Source organism: Ovis aries, chromosome 8 (genome assembly GCF_016772045.2).
Source record: "Ovis aries strain OAR_USU_Benz2616 breed Rambouillet chromosome 8, ARS-UI_Ramb_v3.0, whole genome shotgun sequence".
NCBI classification, from domain to species: domain Eukaryota; kingdom Metazoa; phylum Chordata; class Mammalia; order Artiodactyla; family Bovidae; genus Ovis; species Ovis aries.
Window position 1 is genome coordinate 10741609 of NC_056061.1, and position 15078 is coordinate 10756686.

General features: G+C 38.4%; 1 protein-coding gene across 23 annotated transcripts in view; it reads right to left on the reverse strand.

The window, feature by feature from the left end:
* Positions 1-9818: 9818 nt before the first annotated feature.
* The window catches only part of SNAP91 (synaptosome associated protein 91), a 174568-nt gene continuing 169308 nt past the window's right edge, over positions 9819-15078 (reverse strand). For 11 of the 23 annotated variants that reach the window (XM_060419403.1, XM_060419394.1, XM_060419388.1 and 8 more), the window contains 2 exons: positions 13186-13288; positions 11208-11228 (listed from right to left, as the gene is read on the reverse strand). In XM_060419403.1, coding sequence (XP_060275386.1) covers positions 13196-13288 — 93 coding nt within the window. In that variant the 3' untranslated portion in view covers positions 11208-11228; positions 13186-13195. Of the gene's footprint in view, positions 13289-15078 lie in introns of all 23 variants that reach the window. The other 12 variants (XM_060419408.1, XM_060419406.1, XM_060419405.1 and 9 more) reach the window with 2 other exon arrangements.

The following is a 15078-nucleotide window of genomic DNA, read 5'->3' on the forward strand; positions in this document are numbered from 1 at the left end:
AAGATGGGCACAATAAAGGACAGAAATGGTATGGACCTAACAGAAGCAGAAGATACTAAGAGGTGGCAAGAATGCACAAAAGAACTGTACAAAAAGATCTTCATGACCCAGATAACCACAATAGTGTGATCACTTATCTAGAGTCAGACATCCTGGAAATGTGGTCAAGTGGGCCTTAGGAGGCATTGATATGAACAAAGCTAATGGAGGTGTTGGAATTGCAGTTGAGCTGTTTCAAATCCTAAAGATGATGCTGTGAAAGTGCTGCACTCAGTATGCCAGCAAATTTGGAAAACTCAGCAGTGGCCACAGGACTGGAAAAGGTCAGTTTTCATTCCAATCCCAAAGAAAGGCAATGCTAAAGAATGTTCAAACTACCACACAAATGTACTCATCTCACAGGCTAGCAAAGCAATTCTCAAAATTCTCCAAGCCAGGCTTCAACAGTATGTGAACCATGTACTTCCAGATGTTCAAGTTGGATTTAGAAAAGGCAGAGGAACCAGAGATCAAATTGCCAATATCCACTGGATCACAGAAAAATCAAGAGAGTTCCAGAAAAACATCTACTTCTGCTTTACTGACTATGCCAAAGCCTTTGACTGTGTGGATCACAACAAACTGTGGAAAATTCTTCAAAAGATGGGAATACCAGACCAACTGATCTGCCTCCTGAGAAATCTACATGCAGATCAAGAAGCAACAGTTAGAACTGGACGTGGAACAACAGACTCCTTCCAAATTGGGAAAGGAGTGTGTTAAGGCTGTTGTCACCCTTCTTATTTAACATAGATGCAGAGTACATCTTAGGAAATGCTGGGCTGGATGAAGCACAAGCTGGAATCAAGATTGCCGGGAGAAATATCAATAACCTCAGATATGCAGATGACACCACCCTTATGGCAGAAAGCAAAGAACTAAAGAGCCTCTTGATGAAAGTGAAAGAGGAGAGTGAAAAAGCTGGCTTAAAACTCAACATTCAAAAAACTAAGATTATGGCATCCGATCCTATCACTTCATAGATGGGGAAACAATGGAAACAGTGAGAGACTATTTTTTGGGTCTCCAAAGTCACTGCAGGTGGTGACTGCAGCTATGAAATTAAAAGACGCTTGCTCCTTGGAGGAAAAGCTATGACCAACCTCGACAGCGTATTAAAAAGCAGAGACCTTACTTTGCCAACAAAGGTCCTTCTAGAAAGAAAAAAAAAATCTTTCCTAAATATTTTATTATACCCTCCAAATCCTTAACCATTTAAATACTTGTGAATTTTGACTGTTAAAGTGGCACTGAAAGTTTAGAAGTAGCCATACAGCTGAATTCAACTTACACATACACAGCACTATGGCATACAAACAGTCACTCTTGTGTACGGGAAAAAATTTAGGATGTGAAATACAGTACTTTTAATTGTCTAACCCTAGTAGACTGGCCTGTATAAATGGCCACCAGATATAATATGCTGATAACTGTAATACTAACTACAATACATAATTAGAATTATATAATTACTAATTAATCACAATTATAATACTAATTATAGAAATAATCCACTATGATGGAAAGGAGGAAAGGCTGGAATTTCCTAAGGGCAGAGATCATCCACCAGTCAACCTTTAAAGAACTGGTATGAGTGTAAATGAGTGTGTATGCTGGCATGTCTTGGGAGCATTGGGGTAATGCAACCAGAAACTCTGGTTTCTGAAACTAGTCAACTTCCCCTCCCCATCAAGGCACTCCTAAGCTTCCAGCTTCCTGGGGATTCGCCAACAACACAATGTTTTGCTAAGAACTGCCTATTAAGGAACTACTCTCGTCTCAGCTAGATAAAGCCCTTAAGGGGCTTCCCAAGGGTAATCCTTAGACTACAGAGGTTTCTGGAAGATAAGAAGTCCCTTTCTGTTCCAAACATGCTCTGTTCTTCTCCTTTTAACCAACAGGAGTAAAAACTGCAACTTTTCCTTTACTTAGGATTGAAACTACAGCTACGGACCCTGACACCAGATCACAAAACAACATAAACCTCAGGGTATAGGAGAAAAAAACATACTAGTAAACAGTAGAGAGATCTAAGAGAACACGTTCATTTTTTCCCCTCAAAATGCCTTTAAATGATTAGTTGTTAGAAAACTTTGCAGTGAACAATCTTAGAAGATGTACCTTTTAAACTTTTCAGTAGTTCTTCTTTACGATATCTACAAAGTGCCATTTAGTTTTGTTTTTTTTTTTTCTTTTAAAAAATCAGAACAGGCTTGGGGCCAAAATTCTACTGCCAAACAAAAGTACCACTTTATCAAGCAACTGCCTAAAAATAAAAGCGTATTATTTTTGAGACAGAACCAAGTTTAGTATTCTGCCACTGTACTTGGAACATGTACTTTAAAAGGCTCTCTTTGTGGCCTGGGAAAATAAGCGACACCATTGTACCCACCCAATGGGCAGCTGCCCCACTTCATGTAGATGGTACGTGGCTGATGTGGCTCATGGAAGATCTGGGCACTCATCGGTCAAGCATCTTTCCTGCACAGACCCACCAAATGAAAGCTTGGGTTTTGGTGCAAGCTAATGTATCATAATGTCTTAGAGACCATCTTTTTATGACCAGGAGCTACATGTCTCAATTTTAAGGTTAAAGGCAAAAAACAACAACAACAAAACCTTTCTGTGGATTTCCTATTTTGAAATACCTAGAAATTTCCTCTTTTGTTGGAATCACCTGTAACTTTCAAATAGAGCTACACCCTGTGAGTCTACCAGATTTGTGGTATTTTAGTTGTTTCCAAATTTGGTTGCAGTCCATGGGGTCGCAGAGTCAGACACAACTGAGCAACTGAACAACAACAATGACAAATTTGGTTGCTCACTGGAAGGACCCAGACAATTATTTTAGAAACCTTGTTCTCGGGGTCCCACTGAGATCTATCTCCAGAAATCTATATTTGATAGGGCTCTCCAAGTACTTATGATGAACATAATTCAGTTTGATTTGGGAACCACCTTCACAACCCTTTTCTAAATTAATTGTCCTTCCAATTTTCCCTCTGTGCACAACAATGTTTGTCTTTTTCTCCCCAATTAAGTGTTTTCTCAGATTTATCTACCTTTGTACTTTTTTCCTGTAAACTGCCTTAAGTACTTTGGTAAGATAAGTGATGATAAAACTATCAAAATACATAGATGGTATTCTTTTTGGTATTTCTGTTAAGTGGAAACACATTTTAGCAATAACATTGTCAAGTTCCATCAAGTTCCGTTTCATGATAGTAAAGTGTTAGTCACATAGTCGTGTTCAGCTCTTTGGAACCCCATGGACTTACAGTCCACCAGGTTCCTCTGTCCATGGAATTCTCCAGGCAACAATACTGGAGAGGGTTGCCATTCTGTTTTCCTGGGGATCTTCCTGACCCAGGGATCAAACCCAGGTCTCCTAGTTTGCAGGCAGATTCTTTAACGTCTGAGCCCCCAGGGAAGCCCTTACGATGGTAAGAAAAGAATCAAAGTTATAAAACTCCTGAACATAGGCAACCATTTTACAGTCAGTGACAAAATCCAATTTTTACTTATTTCCTGGAAATTAGATACTATGTTCTTTTAGTTCACAATCCATTTTACACTATGGATTAGATCAAATCAATACAGCGCAACAAACTTTTATTGAGTCCAATCTTAGGCACATGGGATACAGAATTAAGTCTTAGAATCTACCGTTCTTCAAAGAATTCACGATAGAGTAAGAGAGACATTTTAAAAATAGTGTGGAAAAGGTGAAGCAAGTACAAGTTGTTGAAGGAACGCATCTGAGAAGGATCAACTCTTATCAGGGTGGACAGCTGTAATGAAAAGAAAGGTTTATCATCACCTAGAGGAGGTGATACGCCGACTGGGGACGCGTTGAAGTTTGCCAGCCTATCAGTGAGAGGCTTGAGGGAGTGGAGCGCATCTAAGGGAGATGAAACAGCCTGTGGAAACGTATGAACGTGTTACAGTTTCCCCTGTGTTTAGGGCGCAGTGTCTGGGGATTGCTGCTATGGGAGGTTAGCGCCTCCTAGTGGCAAGGACTGAGGCTTCAAACTAGATTTCTAGCCTTGAGTAGACTTTAAGAGAGCTTGGACTTCAACTTTAGATGAAGGTTTTGAAGTCAAGGAAAAGTCATGTGATCACATGGGAATTCTGAGAGGGAAAACCTGGCCGACCGTGTCGGCTGGACTGGGTTGGGTTTGGGTGGGGATTAGACTAGAGACAAAGAGACCAGTAGAAGGCTGCTGTTCCAAGGAAGCAGGAATGGCAGGAGGGGGCAACTGTCAGGACATTCTAAGAGCAGAATGTTCAGTGTACCTAGTGGCTCACTGAATATGGGAGAGAAGAACTGAGGGTGTCATTTCAGCCCAGGTTTCTGGCTTGGGAGTCTAGGGAGACAGAGACCACCAACCTAGACGGGAAAATCAGACCTGAGAGAAATAGAATTCACTCTTAGACAATCCATTCCAGTAGTCTTGCCTGGAGAATCCCATGGACGGAGGAGCCTGGTGTCCATGGGGTCGCGAAGAGTTGGACACGACTGAGTGACTTCACTTCACTTAGACATATTAAATAGTTTTTAGAATATTTGTAAGTTTGGTAACACCCAGATATAAAGTAACCAAAAAGTTGAATTATAAATATGATGTGGTTTATAGCAAACTAACTGATCAGTTAACACATCACCAACCTGTCACTTATGTAACTATATATGGTTCTGAACCCAATCAAATAGGAATCACACCTTTGTTCCTGTTCTAAACGAAATGTTCCTTTTAATGTAGCTTGAAGTCATATATGTTTCCCTATGAGAAGAGTTAGGTTTTTAAAATAATCTGGCCCCAAATTTACATTCAAAATATTACACACATGGTCACAACTCCATGCCCTGTTTTCAATAGAGTACCCAAAGCCATGTGATCCAAAACAGCAGATTTTAAAAATAACTCCGAATTTCCTTGACCAAGATTTGTAAGTCACATCAGGTTATATGTTCTTAACTTCCCATTTAGGTTTTACAAAGACAATTACTAATTACAAAATTAGTTGACTTACCCCCAAGATGTTCCCTACCCTGAAGGAGAGAGATGATCCATGGGCTGTTTGGTTATCTGGAGATGAATGTAGCATTGAAGAGTGGCTTAACAGCAGAGAACATGATTACTCAGAGAGGACTGTTTCTCCCCCAGCTCCTTGTTGGAAGAGGACCCTTCGAGGTCCTACCCACCTGTGGGCTGTTGTCTACAGACGTGGGTTTTATCCCAGGCTACAGTCTTTTGCTGCTATTGGCTTCTGTTCAAAATTATCTCCCTACTCCAGTCCTCAGCATCACAACCTGCACATACTACGTCCATTCTGGATATTTTTAACTTCCATCTCAGTCAAATAATCACTAAACATTTTTCTAGTTTTTTAAAAAATCACCATCAAACCAAGTATACTTGTTGAATATATCTGATCTCCAAGTAGAAACACTTTGGCCAATGGAAACAATTCTATTATTGGCCCAAAGCATCTATCATATCAGCATCTTCATGGATGCCCTTAAACAGTGTAGATACTGGGAAGTGTGCTCAGGAGGCAGCTCTAGGGAATCAAGAGTAATTCTGTGGTGGATGCTGGGTTGTACCATGTTCAGGTACCTCATCCTCCAGCTCTGAGTTGAATTTTGAGTTGTATTTATATGTGTAACAGGCACTTAATGTTGACCAAATTTTAAAACACATTTAGAACTTCTGGTGATTGCACTTTATTAAAGAATATTCCTAGGACTATTTTTTATACTATCATGGCCATCCTTTTGTGTTCTTAAAAGTTGTAGACAAACGACAAAATCTATAGCAAAAATAACAATAATATGCTTAAAAATAACAACAGTCATATTTATAGAGCACTGCCTTTGTGTCAAGCATTTTCCAGGTATTATTTCATGGAAGAGTAAGTACATAGATTAAATTTTCTCCCTTCCACAGACAAGAAAACAAAACCTGGAGAACTTATGTAACTTGGCTAAGGTGAAAGCGGGTGCCTGAGCAGGGATTCCGCGGAGTTTGATGCAGAATTCTCATTCCTGTACATGCCTCAGCATCCCTTAAGGAGTAAAGTAGGGCCAGTGGAGGAGGGCATTTGGAAAGACATTGAACAGAAGACAGTGGTGGTAGTGGGGTTATTCTGTTCACACAGGTAGAAAATGATACAATTTGTCAACTAGTAAATTTTTTCTCCTTCAAAGAACAGGAGGACAATACTTTTGTGTGTGTGGCTATGCTATGCATCTTGTGGAATCTTAGTTCCCCTACCAGGGATGGAACCCACGCCCTCTACAGTGGAAGCACGGAGTCTTAATCACTGGACCAACCACCAGGGAAGTCCCAGAAACAGTTCTTTGAGATCTGAAGAAGTGGTTTTCCAAGCATGGTCTGGGGACTCCTGAGGATCCCACAGATGCTTTTAGAGGGTCTGTGAGGTCAAAATAATTTTTATAGCCATATTGTATGGTAAAAACTGTTTTCATAATAATACTAAGATGCTCATTTTTTCCACAAGTGTGCTCACAGTAAAATATTCCATGACTACATGACATACTGCAACAGATCGAATGTAAAAGCACATATAAAAAGGTAGCTGTCTTCTGTTAGGTCTACCATAAAGAGGTTAAAGACAGCAAAACAATGTCACTCTAATTTTTTAAATTGGGATTTTTCATAAAAATATCTCACTGATGTTACTATAGAATAGTTTTAATATTTTAAAAAATGAACTAAAATTTTAGAAATATTCTCAGTTTTAATTTATAACATAGTAAGTATTGACAGACATAAGCCATACAAACAAATACATTTCAGGGAATTCCCTGGCGGTTTGGTGGTTAGACTCCATGTGTCCATGGCAAGGGGCCTGGGTTTGATTCCTGGTCAGGGAACTAAAATCCCACAAGGCGGTGTGGCCAAAAAAAAAAATTTTTTTTTTTTTTTCCAAATTTTAGTTCTGAAAATACAGAGTTTGAACACGTCTATTCTGTGATCAGATGTAGACTACTTTATTATAGAATCAATGATAGCATGGCTTCCTATTTCAGAATCACTTGAAGAGCCATGTTGTAAGTGGAAATGAACTTGGACGATTTAGTGTTGTAGCTCTGAGAGTTTAGTGACCATTATCACTAAATCACAAAATCTTGCTCCATTACACATTTCACTCATACAGGAGACCTGAATAGTGTATACAGCAGTGAAAGGTGCTGTCAGCAAGGCTATGAGAAACAGAAGTTTTCTTACAGTCCAAGAGGATGAGTAACAAACCATCACAAAGCCTGCTGCCTGAGAAGTCTAGACCAACATGACTTTTTAACTAAGACAACACACATTTAATCAACCACTTCCACACATGAAAACACTGTCATTACTGCTCCAAGACCACGCTTTTTTGCCACCTTCAAAATTTGGGGATCTATTGTTAAAGGTGTGTCTATTTAAGAGGCAGAAAGAGGACTTTGCACATTTTATCTTTCTGTGACTCAAACTTTTCATGTATTTTTTCATGTCCACTCCTTTCTTCCTCTTCTGAACCCCATGACTCTTCCCTCAAAGTTTCTATTCCTTTTTTTTTTAAGTACAATAAATAACATGAAAGAGAACAGAGGAGACACTTTCGTACTAAGAGAACCACTAGTAATTATTTCACCATATATGAAGTAATTCAAACCTTCAACTCAAGATGGGTTTTCAATTGGTGTTAATTTTTCCACTGCAATGAGCTGAGAGAGAGCTATTCAAATTCCAGTAACATTTGACAATAAATGCACTACAAGAATTATTCTTCAGTCATCAGAAATATGGTAACAGCTGAGCAGTATCCAGGTAAGTGGTAAGGCCTCTAAGAACTAACATTATTATGTTTATCCTTCAGATACATGCCTACCGAAGTGCTAGTTGCTGAAGGTTTGAACAAGAGAAGACGTTTCCTGCCTTTCACGCTCCCAAACGGCCAGGGCAGAAGCCACCTTCCCAGACAATGATAACACAGTATGTCAAGTGCTGTCAAGGCTGATGGAAGTTGGGCCCTGAGAAGAGGGAGGTAGGGAGCCACGATGGACAGAGCAGTGAGTCGCACCGTGGGATTGGAGAGGGGATTTAGGCCGAGGGCCATGTGTTGGCTGGCACACTGACGCCTTGTGTGAGCAGCGGTGTGGTCACAACCCAAATGGTGTACTTGTGCTTACGTGTGCATGCATGCAGAGCCCAGGTGAGGTAGGACAGACACCCTTACCACGTAGAAGAACACCATGGGTAAAACAGACTTGTGTTGAAGGTTCTCCAGAAAAATGAGTTGTTTGAGCAGAGGCCCTTATCCAGCATCTCTTCTATGAGATAATTCTCCCGACAAGGACATGAAGAATCTTAGCACAGCAAGGTTTCAGGGTCCAATTTAAAAATAATGCTCTTGTATCTTTGCCTATTAAGAATTTATACCACATGGGCCAATGAACAGACAAAGCATATTAAAAATGCAATACTAAAAGCTTAAAATTATTTATAATCTGAAATACATTTTATTACAATATGCCCACAAAGTAATATATGATCATACTATATCTATAAAAATCATATTATATAATCAGATACTAGTTTCTGAAAGCTAGTTCTCAAGACAAATCCTAGGTAACTCAGCGAAAGGCAATTTAGAAATAGAAATATGTTTCTATTTGAGGAAAAATGGTTCCCCTGATAGCTCAGTTGGTAAAGAATCCACCTGCAATGCAGGAGACCCTGGTTTGATTCCTGGGTCAGAAAGATCTGCTGGATAAGGGATAGGCTACCCACTCCAGTATTCTTGGGCTTCCCTTGTGGCTCAGCTGGTAAAGAATCCACCTGCAATGAGGAAGACCTGGGATTGATCCTTGGGTTGGGGAGATCCCCTGGAGAAGGGAAAGGCTACCCACTCCAGTATTCTGGCCTGGAGTATTCCAAACAGTCGGACTCTGACTGAGAGACTTTCACTTTCTATTTGAGGAACACTTCTATTTGAGATTGGACTACTTTTTGAGACATTGTAACAATCTAGTTATGGGCATCAGGTCATGCAATTTTACTGCTGCTGCTAAGCTGCTTCAGTTGTGTCCGACTCTGTGCGACCCCACAGATGGCAGCCCACCAGGCTCTGCCGTCCCTGGGACTCTCCAGGCAAGAACACTGGCTAATCTAGATTTTGTGTCTGAGTGTCTGTGCATGCCAGTGTGTGAGTATGGAAGTGAACTGAAAGTTGCTCAGTTGTGTCTGACTCTTTGTAATCCCACGGACTATACAGTCCATGGAATTCTCCAGGCCAGAATACTAGAGTGGGTAGCCTTTCCCTTCTCCAGGGGATCTTCCCAACCCAGGGATCAAACCCAGGTCTCCCACATTGCAGGCGGATTCTTTACCAGCTGAGCAACAAGGGAAGGCCATGAGTATGGAAACTATGACCCAAAATCATTAACTCTTCAACTTTCACAGAAAATTCATGTAAATATATTATAAGAATTTAATTGCATATTTTAAAAGAAAGTTCATCCTTTTCTTTTTTGAAATATGGGGTTTTAATTTATTTGGCAGCAGCCATGGAGTCCCAAGTTTAACGACAGCTGATTAAATGGTTTTTTTCCCCTTACTTTTTTATTGAAAAAGAATCGAAACTATGTTGGCACAGACTGCATTTCTCATCCTAAATGGTTTAACATTTGCAGTATTTTGTATATGATATGTGTGTCATCTGAAACAGACTTTTTCCCATTAAAAATAATCAAAGAGAAAAAGATGATGTTTGCATTTTCTTTGTTCGAGGTGTTTATTGCATCTCAGAGGGCGTACATGCACTGGATTTTTGAACCGAAATACAAAGAAAAGCCAGTTGAAATTGGTTTTAGGTAATTTTCCCCATTACAGTGTATGTTATCCCCACAGTAAATTCAGATACAACCACTTTTAAATGGTACCATACATCTATTGAGTAATTTGAAAAAAAGGCAAACACCTTTCCAACCCAATATGCTTTAACAAAGAGCGGCCAAGCCACTAGCAACACTGATCAACAGTGACCTCATGTATGCATCAACATCTTAAAGCCAAGCCATCAGCACAGACGATATGACGACAACTTAAAAATTAAAGAATACAGTATGTACAGTAAAGAATACAATTCTCTGATTTCGTTTAAATTCTAATCACAATGGTACAACAAAATCTACTTGAAGCTCAGTTGAGGGATGGAAGAACACTAGTCTACAGAACACACAAAGAAATACTGAATTAACAGATGTACGTAAACCCCACAAGAAAATAAAAAGATTTGCAGTAAACTTTAAATTACAGCTATACCTTGCGGTGCCTTCATAATCACTTGAATAGCACACTTCTAATTGCATTTTCACAGACAAGATGGAAACAGACCCTTTACTTTCAGTGCACTGAATCAAGAATGAACAAGTAGGTCAATTTAGATGCAAAACCTGTCAAACATAATTAAAGTAGATAATTTAATACAGCAGTGATTAAATATGGAATTCTTCCCATATGATTTTTCATTCTTGATTAAGGTAGCTTTGAGGGGAAATATTTGTTATGGACATTAACCTTTATATTTTTTTTAAAATAAAATTTCTTAACATATATAGCGCCACAAAAATAAACATTTCCCACCACAGCTGAAGTTCCTGTGACTGGAAAAGTGTACTCCACACCGAAAAAAGTTCTGTATATTTAAGAGTGTTTTCCTTACTATCTGATATTATCACACTATATTTGTAACGCAGATACAGAAGAAAAGAGAATTTATGGGGAGAGTTCAGGTGTGTCCAAAAGTTATATATACATTGAAACCTTCAAAAACACAGACACGTCTTTCCCAATGGCTCACCACACAACAGCTGCATCATCCGTCCATGGGCGAGGTCCAGAGAGCACTAAAGGCATCAGAAACATCCATTCATTGTTTACATCACGCAACACACAAAGAACCCACATACACTACAACTTTGAGAGTAGGGATAACAGCTAAGGTAGTACACGTTCCTAATGTTCACTTTCACAGCTGCGCTACACGTTGTGGAAGAGAAGTTATGAATAAGCATTGGGATTGGTACTGGTGGCTCCCTTTGAAACTCTGAGCATCAATTTTATTTGAAGTCTCCAAAGTCATTAGTTTTTTTTCCTATTCAGTCACAAAAATTGCAGCTGTAAAGATAAAAAAGCACTTGAATTAGAAAACAGTATTATAGTAGTTCTCAAACATTTTACCTTCCTTGCAATTTTACTTCGCTGTTTTACACAGCAGGTCTTCATATTACCAAAGTCACATTTAAACACTTGTCACAATTCTTTAAGACAAGCTTAAAGTTTCATTCAGGAAAATTAAAAAAAAAATTTTTTTTTCAATGTATAGCTTCATTTTAAGCAAGCAAATTCTATTGGCAAAACTTGGAAATTGGATACTTAGTATCCAATTTCCAATTTCTAAGTATACTTAGAAAAAATCTTAGCAAGACATTCAGTATCAATTAAAAACAGTTAATCTTAAGGGCAGTGAAAAAAAAGGGGGAGGGCAAGGACTTCGTTTCCTGGGGTTCTTTTCAGTTAAGGTTTTCAAGGAGCCACTAAGTACTTGTACAAGTGACAGAACAGAGAGAGGGGAGACATCCCCAGTGATGCAAAGCCTTCATTTACAACACGCCCTCTCCCCTCGCTGATGTCTCCCGTGCTGTGTCATCTCTGCCAGGAACCCCTTCCTGGGGTCTCCAGGCTTAGGCATGGGGTTAACTCTCCTTTGTAACACTGTCTGCGTCTGTCCCTCTTTTGGCTGAATCTGAGAGCAGAGGGTGTCTCAAGCACTTCTGTTTCGGGCACTTCTCAGAATTCCAGCACACGTGGACAGCAACATTTCTGAATAACAAGTGCTGCTTCCTGCTGTACTCTTGGCCATTTCTGAAACTTCAGCTGCTAAGAAATAAGTGCTTGATGTCTTATTTACGCATCTACATGATGCCCACCTCAGCCCAATCCAACCCAAAGTGGAACAGAAAAGTTGGGCTCAAGGAGAATTACTTGGCTGAGATGTCAAGGCCTTAAAATGATCAATTATTAATGTTGTATGAAGAAAAAAAAATCACAAGGCAGAAATCCACAAAATTCATCGTAGGCATCAGAGGAAGTTTAAATATATATATATAGTAGATGTATGATAAAAAGAACACTAGACAGGGGTTCAAAAACTTCAACACTCATACTTCTCTTCCAGTGTGACCATGGGCAAATCACTTAATGCCAAGGGACAGTTTCTTTAGCTGTGAAATGGAAGCCAAAGTATCTGGCTAGCTTATCCTGCAGGGTTTGCTCTCCAACAGAGGTGATCAAAGAGTTAATTACTGGGAAGAATGAAAAATACTGTGTAAATGAAAAGCATCATTACTAGTGTTCACCCTCATTCAGCAAGTATTGGGTTGGCCAAAAAAGTTCGCTCTGGTTTTTCTGTAACATGAAAAATTTGAATGAATTTTTTGGCCAACTTAATATTTGTTGAGAAGCTATCCACTGTGTCAGGTTCTGGGGTTAACAGCAAATCGTCTTCATTAGTTTGCTTCTATAAGTCCACTATTAGCCATAATGTAATTTCACAAATTACATTAGAAATTTAAAACTAGAATGTTAGAAATGAAAATTTTGCCTGAATGCAGAGATACAAAGGGTAATAAATCTAAGCTTTACTTGATGAGGCCAAATAAGAATAAGCAAAATAAAATTACAATTGTCACCAAATATATTCTTAGTTTCTAAATGAAGTATTATAAATGTTACCTTTCCATAAATTCTAGTCATTATAGAATGCAGTAGTAATTTTCTAATTTATGAAGTAGCTTGGGCAAACATTTGCTTTATTAGCATAATCTGTGTGTTTTCCAGGGTAAGGACAATTTGGAGGTTTCTCTCCCTCTTAGTTTTGCAAATTAAGTAAGATTAAAAAATCACTGACAAAGATAGCTTTCAATATGGATTTCAAAAGCATACACATTCAAACAATTATTATATATATATATGTATTAAAGACACAGAAGTACAAATATTATACCTAATAAAACAGCTAAGCATAGCATAGGTCACTATTACAAGCCCCCAGGAAAAGCTCAATATCAGATACCTTAAATTGTTTACAAGAAATCCTTGATGTTAAGATCCGCTAATGGGTCCTTTGCTGGAGGTTTCTTGGGACTCTGAGAGGCAGGTGTAGGGCTTGGAGAAAGCTAACGAGGAAAAGCCAGCCCAAGACAGTGGAGACAGAAAGCAAACAGAGATAGATAAGCGTTAGGCCAAGCACATACCACAGAAAACAAACATGCAGAAGGTTAGATGGCTAAAGTTTACAAAATCTACTTTGTTCTACTTAGTCACAGGGTTGTTTTGGATTTTGGATTTAAAAAACACACTTCAAAGGATATTGGCTTTCTTGAAATTATTTGACATCAAATTTAGCCAAAGTAATATTTGAGGACTCTTGTAGAACAATATGGGTATTAGTTAGGGAAGATGTGAAAAACTAGTCACATTAAAGCTATTATGAATACATAGTGAAAAAAACAACTTCTCTATTCAAAGCATTGTGACTTTGAGTTATTAGTACCTCTAAACTAATAAAGGAATATAAATGACTTTTCTCAGAGAGTGAGTTCAAAGGAAAAATGGAAAGAAAACAGCTTGCAGAAAGTCACTTAAGAAATTACTTTAAAATATTAGCTAAATAGACTAAAACTTCATATAAAGTATTTTAAGTGAACACCTGTCAAATCTGGGGGTACTGTTTGTTTTCGGATGAGCAAATAGTCTAGCTGTGAATGTCACTGAATTCCAATCTTGCCTATCCAGCTTGTAGAGAAGATTAATTATTAGATGCTACAGAGAAGAATCATACTAAACCTGAAGCAAAAGCAACCAAAATTTTACTTACCTTGTTTCTGTTTAATGAATACCTAAATTATTTCATTGTGTGACAAACATAAGTTTTGGGAACAGGCTTTTGCAGGAATGTTAGGGTTCAAAGCCTTGAAAAATGTCATGGAGTCTACATAGAACAATAACTAACATGTATCCTTTGAGCTAATTAATCTTCTATGCTTGTAACAAGATGGAAACTCAGGAACCTGGGACAAAAGGGCAGGGATGTATGTTTTCTTTTTTGGTTCTGTAAACAAAGCTCCAGAAATAAGGAGTTTTAGATTTGTTCCTTTGTCCAGAAACTACTGATTAACTGCAGTAAGTATCAGTCAAATTTCAATTTTTAAAATTGAGATCCTAGCTCATGGAAAGGCCAGGAAAAAATAAATATAAAGGGTCAAAGTTGTTTGGAAGATAAGAAACTCAAGGACTGGTCCATAATTAATAATTAGGTGATATGACATTGTGACTCCAACCAACTGACCTACAGTGCAAGAGTCCACACACCAGTAATGAAAAATTTCTATGTCTTCCAAAGCTACTAACTCATGTTTGCTTTCTTATCTAGTATCTAATCAGCTATGATTCTTCTCTGATGTAGGAAATACAGCTTAAAGATTGTATAAATATGGCATACCATTTCCCAAATTACCATAAATTCAATTAAATGATTAAAACACTGTTTTCATCGTATCATCTATTTTTCATTTTCATCCTTTGAATTAAGTAAACAAATTGATGCTATGCAACACTGGTATCAAGCAGGAAAACTACCTTATACAATAAAACTATATTATTTCTAAAGCATTCAGCACACCAAATACAGTAAGACTTTGAAAAATCTCAGTAACATCCTTTCAATTTCTGTTTTTCAAAAAGGTGGCAGATAGTCATGGATATATTTAACCATCAAGGAAATATTCATAAGTGAGATTCTTTCTTGGAATTTAAACATATCTAGATTGACTGTAATCCCAACTATGAAACCCAAAACTTCCCACCATATCCACTTCCCACCCACCACCCTCCCCCACACTCTCCCACCCCAAACAACTTGAGGCAGCTTCATTATCTCAGAGCAGAAGAGAAAATTCCTCAGGAA